This window comes from Eumetopias jubatus, unplaced genomic scaffold (genome assembly GCF_037043125.1).
Source record: "Eumetopias jubatus isolate StellerSeaLion01/CBP00866 unplaced genomic scaffold, mEumJub1_p1.0 scaffold_9, whole genome shotgun sequence".
NCBI classification, from domain to species: Eukaryota; Metazoa; Chordata; class Mammalia; order Carnivora; family Otariidae; genus Eumetopias; species Eumetopias jubatus.
This window is the reverse complement of record NW_028274815.1, coordinates 32,856,925-32,865,021: the sequence shown is the minus strand read 5'-3', so window position 1 is coordinate 32,865,021 and position 8,097 is coordinate 32,856,925. Positions and strand designations below refer to the sequence as shown.

At 38.8% G+C, this 8,097-nt stretch overlaps 1 protein-coding gene across 4 annotated transcripts in view; it reads left to right on the top strand.

Moving 5' to 3' along the window:
* The first annotated feature begins 348 nt into the window (after positions 1–348).
* THUMPD2 (THUMP domain 2 tRNA and snRNA guanosine methyltransferase) overlaps positions 349–8,097 on the top strand; it is a 38,294-nt gene continuing 30,545 nt past the window's right edge. For 3 of the 4 annotated variants that reach the window (XM_028117272.1, XM_028117271.1, XM_028117275.1), the window contains exon 1: positions 349–474. In XM_028117272.1, the coding sequence (XP_027973073.1) occupies positions 349–474 (126 nt within the window). Of the gene's footprint in view, positions 475–3,886; positions 4,044–8,097 lie in introns of those variants that run through there. The other variant, XM_088026402.1, reaches the window with a different exon arrangement.

Below are 8,097 nucleotides of genomic sequence, written 5' to 3'. Positions count from 1 at the left end.
TAAATAATAAATAAAATCTTTAAAAAAATATTAACAAAAAAAGATGATATATATCCCTTTTGTAGATCAAATAACAGATCCCAATTGTATTCCTTCCAACTGTGATTCTAAATAGTTCCAGATGCCTAATCAGGGAAGTTACAAGCAGTTAACCAGGGAGACCCGCAGCCACCCCTCCCAGGGGACCGCACCCCCAGCCCCGACCGGGATTCTCCCTGCCGGCTGGCCTCGGGCTCCACCCCGCCCTCTGGCCCCTGCGCACACTGCCGGGAGCGCGGGGACGCGCCGCGCGCGCCCCAGGCCACGTGACCCGGAGCCGCGGGGCCGCGCGCGCGCGCGCGAGCCGCCATGGCGGCGTTGCAGACAGATTCCGGCTCACGGCCTGCAGCGGGCGCCAGGTTTTTCTGCACCGCGGGCCGCGGCCTGGAACCCTTCCTGATGAGGGAGGTGCGGGCACGGCTGGCGGCCACGCAGGTGAGTCGGCCTCACTGCGCGCCCCGGCGGGAAGGAGGGAGGCCCTGCTCCCTACGCGCCAGGGTCGGTGTAGACCCTGGAAAGCGACGCGAGTCCCCAGCTCTCAAGCCCCGGACCCACCGAGGGGACGGTCCTGGGCCTCGGAGTTCTGACACATCCTTTAATTACTGCTGGAAAGAACCGCCACTCGTTCTCCCCTCCACATGTATGACAGAGTATCTCTCATGCCTTTAATTTTATTAAAGGGGCGGGGGGGAGGTTAAGGCAAGTTATTTCCTAGATTCTTAAAAAAGAAGGTATAGGATAGTGCACGTAGTTAGAATGAGACCTGTCAGAGTTAGAAGCCTTTCTGCATCCTTTATATACAAATACTATCCTCAGGTTCAGTTATTTGACCCTTGCCAGTTTCCTGATCATGATTGTATGTACTTCATAGGATTGTTGGGAGGATTATATGGTACAGGGTACCTCAAGAACACCGTAAACACCGAGTAAATAGTAGCTACTAAAGTAATACAGTCTTGGAGGCCTCACAGTCCAACTTCTGGAGGAAGTTAACAGTTGGTGGTACCTATCTGTTCATTTCAATGAAATGAACAAGGTTTTAAACTTGAGCTTAGGTTCTTTAGAACATGCTGAACTGGTTTCTTGAAAGCAAAGGGGAAAGATGTAATAGAAACAGACTCCAGTAACTTGACGGGCTCTATATGACAGTGTGAATGATGTGTTTTTGGGAAAGGAAAACTTACTAAATGAAATTGACCCCGCAACTCTAGCAACCCTTACAGCGTTGGAAGCCACAAAAGGACTTTCTGCAATGAGGGAGCTGGGGGCGTGGAGGATAGAGGGGGTCATGAAAAATGGCATCAGTCTTAGATTACCAACCATTTGTGGTTTGGGTCACAGAACTTAATAGAATGCTGAATGTAGCTAATCTAAAAAAGCAACAATGTAAGAATTGCTGACATTGAGTATTTAATGTGTCAGGCCCATGTTCTTAGGTCTTTACTCTGTATTCACCTGCTTAATTTTCACAACAACCCTACGAGGTAGGCTCTACATTTAACAGAAAAGGAAAATGAAGCACAGATAAGTCCAATAAATTATTCAAGTCATGTAAAGTGGCAGACCTGGGATTCAAACCCAAGCTGTCTGTGAACTCAGGCATGAGTATATATAATCATGTCCAACCCAGGCAGGCCAGTACCTGGGTCCAGTTCCAGTTGATACTGTGCAGCTGTTACATCATGCTGCACTGATTAAAAAAAAAAAAAATGTTAACTTAGAGTTCTTAGTATGAAAAATAGAAGGCTTGACCCAACTGGAGTATGTCTAATTAGAAAAATTATCTTCTCTGCTTGTTCTCCATCTTCTCTAAAGACAAAATGAGATACAGGAGGACTAAAGGGTTCATCACAGCAAAAAAAATTCAGTAAATTATAGGGACAAACTTCTTGGCAATGAGAGGAATTAAATGCCAAGAGATTTAGGGATTTCCATATTTTGATTGTGTATGTTTTAAGGATAGGTATGCTGGGACATCTGGGTGGCTTAGTCAGTTAAGTGTCTGCCTTCAACTCAGGTCATGATCCCGGAGTCCTGGGATTGAGCCCCACATTGGGCTACCTGCTCAGTGGGGAGTCTCTTCTCCCTCTGCCCCTCTCCCTGCTCCTCTCTCTCTCTCTTGCTCACTCTCTCTCAAATAAATAAAAAAATCTTAAAAAAAAATAAGGATAGATATGCTTGGAAATGGGATCTGAACAAATAACCTCTGAAATTCCATCTACGTTTCACTAATATAAACTCTCAAAGTTAAGGCAATCCTGAAAGAATAATGATAGCATCTAACATTTATAAAGCACTTAAAGTGTGGCAGACACTTTTATGTACATTGGATATGATTTAATACTCAAAAGACTCCTATATGATAGGTCATTTTCCCCTCCATTTTACAAAGAAATAAAGAGAAAACTGATGCAACATGGTGGAGCTGGGACTTGTATCTGAAGCTTTCTTGCTTTGAAGCCCATGTGCTTTGCAACTACATTAAATTATGGTGGGAAACTGCCCAGAAGCATGTAGGTTATTTCTGTTACAGCATGGAAAAGAGTGTATGTAGACTTTAGAGGCCAAAGACATGTTCAAATCTTAATCTTCTTTTAATAGATTTTTTAATTTGGGCTAAATACTCAAATTTCTGAGCCTCACTTTCCTTGGATATAAAATGTAGATGATAATACCTACTTTAAAGGATTAGAGCAGGGGCGCGTGGGTGGCCCAGTCCGTTAAGTGTCTGCCTTCAGCTCAGGTCATGATCCCAGGGTCCTGGAATCGAGCCCCACATCGAGCCCCACATCGGGCTCCTTGCTCAGCGGGAAGCCAGTTTCTCCCTCTGCCACTCCCCCTGCTTGTGTTCCCTCTCTCGCTGTGTCTCTCTCTGTCAAATAAATAAATAAAATCTTTAAAAAAAAAAGGATTAGAGCAATCCTTGAGATAAAGATTGATAGCATGTGTAACACAGTGTCTTGCAATTAGTAGGTGATCAATAAATGTTACCAAAGAATGAGTTGCACAGGAATACTTAAAATCATTCATGCAGTAATAAGAGAGTCTGTTAGAAACCTCGGTTCGCTTCAAGAAAATTGATATTGTAAAATCTGAATTTACAAAACTAATTTAGAAATGATTGTTTACTTTTACAAATGAATCACACCTTTCTAATCAGTGTTTTCCAGTTTTAGTGAACATAAGAATCATGTAGGGAGCTTGCTGCAAATACATGTCCCTAGTTGCCACCCCCAAAAACTTTTCTTTCAGTAGGAATGTACATAAGCCCAATCGTTTGCATTTTAACTTGCAAACTCTTCCCCCCTCAGGTGACTGATTTAGGTGCTTCCTTCAACATGCAGCTTGCATAGAAAGTGCCCTGTGTAATCTGTTTAGCTTTGTATCCTGGAGAATTTCAAACATACACAAAAGTAGAATAGTATGGTGAATCTCACATACTCATCAACCGGCTGCAAGAACGATCCCATAGTGAATTCTGCTCCATTCCACCCATGTTATTTTGAAGCAAACTCAAGATACCACTTCATCTGTAAATGTTTGCCTATATGGTAGTTGCCCTTATCCGTGGGAGATACGTTCCAGGACCCCCAGTGGATGCCTGAGAACATGGATAGTACCAACCCTTTATATACTATCTTCTATATATACATACCTGTAAGAAAGTTTAATTTATAAATTAGGCACAGTAAGAGATTAACAATAAATGAAATAGGACACTTATAAATATACCATAATAAAAGTTAATGTGAATGTGGTCTCTCTCTCACTCTCCCTCCCTCTCTCTCAAAATACCTTATGGTACCGTACTCACCCTTCTTTTGATGATGTGAGATGACAAAGTGATGAGATGAAGTGAGGTGCGAGACCTTAGGCTACCGTTGACTGACTTTCTGATGGGCCTTCAGAAGGAGGACGGTGCTTCAGGACTGCGACTGACTTACGTGGCCTTACGCTGTTGGCCTTAGGTCAGAGCGGAGGTCATCTGCTTCCGAATCACACGGGTGAGCGCGGCAACTGCAGGAAGCGGTACCACGGGTAGCAGGGGACTACCCTAGATCTGGAATGAGGGGGCTCTTACAGCATAATATATATGGTGTAATATAGAAGAGGTAATACATATAGTGGCTCTTTTCAAAATATAAGCCACAATATCACATCTAAAAATAACTTATCAAGTATCTAGTCAGTGTTCGAATTTCAACTTGTCTCATAAATGTCACTTTTGTTTTTAAGTTTGTGTATTTAAATGGGGATTCGGGGCACCCGGGTGGCTCATTCCGATGAGTGTCTGCCTTCGGCTTGGGTCATTCAGACCCCACATCGGGCTCCCCATTCAGCAGGGAGCCTGCTTCTCCCTCTCCCTCTGCCTGCCACTCTCCCTGCTTGTGCTCTTTCTGTCAAATAAATAAATAAAATCTTAAAAAAAAAAAATAAAGAATGAGGATTCAAATAAGGGCCACACATGATTGGCTGATACTCTTTTAAGTCTCTTAATTTTTGTAAGAAAAAAAAATTAAGTCTCTTTTAATCTGTAGATTTTCCCTTCACCTCTCTTTTCTCCCCCAGCAATTTATTATTTGTTAAAGAAGCAGGTTGTTTGTCCCATAGTCTAGAGCAAGGGTCGGCCAACTTTTTCTTTAAAGGTCCAGATAATAAATAGGTTACGCTTTGTAGATCACATATATGGATCACTTTGTGGTTTCTGTTACACGTTCTTTGTTACTGTTCGTTTTTACATCCCTTTAAAAAGGTAAAGACCATTCTTAGCTCACCAGGCCTCATTTTCTAACCCCTAGTCTAGAGCTGTGCTACCCAATCCGGCATGGTGGCTATTTTAATTAAAATTAAATTTTAAAAAATTCACTCTCAGTCACATTTCAAGTGTTCAGAAGCCACATGTGATAGTGGTGACCACATTGGACAACACAGGTTATAGAACATTTCATCATCACAGAAGTTGTTGGACAGCACTGCTAGAGTTTCCCCTGGTCTAGTAGATATTGCCAATTGCATCTCCATGGTGTAGTTTAACATGTCCTCTCTGTTTCCTGTAAGTTGGAATCTTGTAAGTTGTATCTAGAGTTTGGTCAGATTCAGGTTAGATTTTTTTTTTTTTCCTCCTGGTGGTGGGGCAAACTTCTTTATAGGTTCCTGGGTATGTTTAAATATTTAATTTATATTGTATAATTATATATTTTTAGATGTATAATACATTTTATATACATACATAATATATATTTATTTTACCTGGACTACTTTAAAGAAATATATTGGGAAAAATTAAGCTTTACTTTATAACAATGTTTAATGTATTAAATACTGTTATTTATTATAACAATAAAAGCAAGAATACTTTCAAGATAAAATCAATAAAATAGAGGTGTACCTAATGCTAGCTAGCCAGAAAGGCCCTGTCAGTGGATTAACTGGTCTTTATAAACCCACATAGCAAAGACTTTTAACTTGGGTCCTGAACCTGAATAAGCAGTCAATTTTTAATTTTTTAGTGGGGTCTTGGTGATAGAGGGTAATGGGGTAGATCTAACCAGATAACCAGATAATCAGGTTATTTCATAGTTATTTTATTTAATGGGGTAATTATATAAGGTTGATATCTTTTAAGATTCTCCGCATTTCTTGTAGAGAAATTTCTTGAATTTTTTTAATTAAATAAAATATACTTTTTAATTCTTATAAAATGTATCAAAAAAGCTCATGTACCACCTCAACTCTTCACTTAGCAATTTAAAATTAATTCTAAAACTAGATGGCATCTGTAGAATTAGGAGAATTTGATAATTTGAATATTTGTTAGATTTGAATGGCTGAATTCTAAAAGAAAGGCAAAAACGCTAACTGCTTAGATATGCTAGCTGATAACACAACTGTTTTTACTTTAATAAAGACTGTTACTTCATCTTCAAAAGTGTTAGACATAAAACCAGCTGGTTTTAGACACTTGGTTATGATTTAATTCCAAATGGAAAAAACAGATTGTATATATAAATAGATTTTCAAGTAACAAATATTTGGATGAAATATCCTAAAATGCCACGTTTCTCCCTTAAGTATTGTAATTGAGTGTGATGTTACAAGCAATAAACTAAAGAAAAAGGTTCACACCAGCTTTAGCAGTTTTTGAACTTATAAGCACCAAAATTCATTCTCCCTCCTGCTTTAAGATATAATAGGTAAACCATTACAGTGCTTCCACGATATATGATTATTTGATTTTCATAGTGACTGTTTTGCAACTTAGTAAACTACTTCTGGTTACATGCATATTACTTGTAAAAGGAATGTAGGCCTCATGTTAATTTTGAAATAAAGAGAATAATGTTGCTTTTGGTTTTGAAAATGTATTTAGCATTTTAATGCCTCAAAACCTTCTTATAATTTGATTCCCCAAATAAATTAAGCCTTTAGTTCCTTTTAATTAACTTGATTTTCAGTCACGTTCTCTTTTTTTGTTGTTGTTTTTCCCACCTCCCCAAAATGCTATTTTTAGAGGAAGTTCACTGTATAAAATGTTTCCCTTCATATCCAAATAAGTAAGAAAAGATAAGATCTTTGTATAATTAACAACTACAAATTAATATCTAGATCATTGACTAGGTTAAAATCACTGGTCTAAATGTTTGCATCAATTTGTTTATAGAACTTGAATCTTAAAACCATACATTTTCAGTAAAATATTTCAATTGCCCCCCACAATCTTGATAAGGTATGTCATGTCTTCTAGCTTGTTTTGTGATGGCTTTAATTAAGCTATATTTTTATGTCAGGTAACATAAAATCTAAACTTTTAAAAAGTTACTTTTTAAAACTTTGTTTTCAAGGTCTAAGCATTTTGAGGTATATATTTAGTTTTGACTTTTGTGGAAAAATGTCACTTTTGTAATGAAAAAGAAGTAAATTCTAGAAACTAGAAGTTCTTATTTTTGTTACTTCCTTATCCCCTTTAATGTTGATTCCTAAACATTCTTCTCATTCCCTACTTTCTCAATCTATCTTGGTCAGCTGCACTTTCCAGTACCCAAGCTGTTTGGGTTTTATTTAATTTGACTTTCCAGCTTTATTGAGATATAATTGACATATACCATTGTGTAATTTTAAGATGTGGAACATGTTGATTTGATAAATTTCATATTGCAAATGATTAACACCATAGCATTAGCTAACACCTCCATCCAGTCACATAACTACCATTACTTTTTTGTGATAAGAACATTTAAACTCTAATAGCAACTTTCACATATATAATAGAGTATTATTAGCTATAATCACCATGCTGTACATTAGGTCCCCAAAACTTGTTAATCTTATAATGAAGTGTTTGGGTTTTACGTGATGTCAATCTAGGGCTTCCTCAGCAGTGATTCTTCTTCATCAAGCTAGAATGGTAACCCCAGAAATTACCATCCCAAAAACTTAATTAGACCATAGCAGATCAAGAGTACAAAAATACTTGGAATTCAAGTTCCCATTGGATGGCAGCTGCCTAAACACATGGGCTACTCCAAATTCCCCATTACCTCAGTTCTAGGAGATAACTTAGAACCATCCCAGTCAGCCCAGGGCCACCACTAAAAGGAAAATTTTAAGACAATCCACATCCATCCTGAGCTTGAGAGAATTGGGTTAATCCCAAAAGTTTTAGGAGTCCATTGGTATTGAGCACCATTTGCCATACCTCACCAGACTCTCTATTGCCAGTGCACTTTTTTATTTTCCTTTCTTCTCTGGTTTTTACAACATATCCATCCTGTCTCCAAAGCCTCTTTCTGTGTGATGCATATTTCTTGCTGTTGTCCCTTTTCCAGTTCCACAGCCAAGTGTCTCATTATTTCTACCTCAGTAATCTTCTTCCTCCAGCATCACAATCTACACTTGGTACTTTATGCCTCTTCTAAAGTAATTTTTTCTGCTAGCTAATTCAGTGCTGTCACAGCTTTCATCAAAAGTCTATAATGGTTGACCATTACCATCTGGGGTACTCAGATTTTCATGACCATTTATCAGGCTGGCCTGAGCTACACCATCCATCCACCTGAC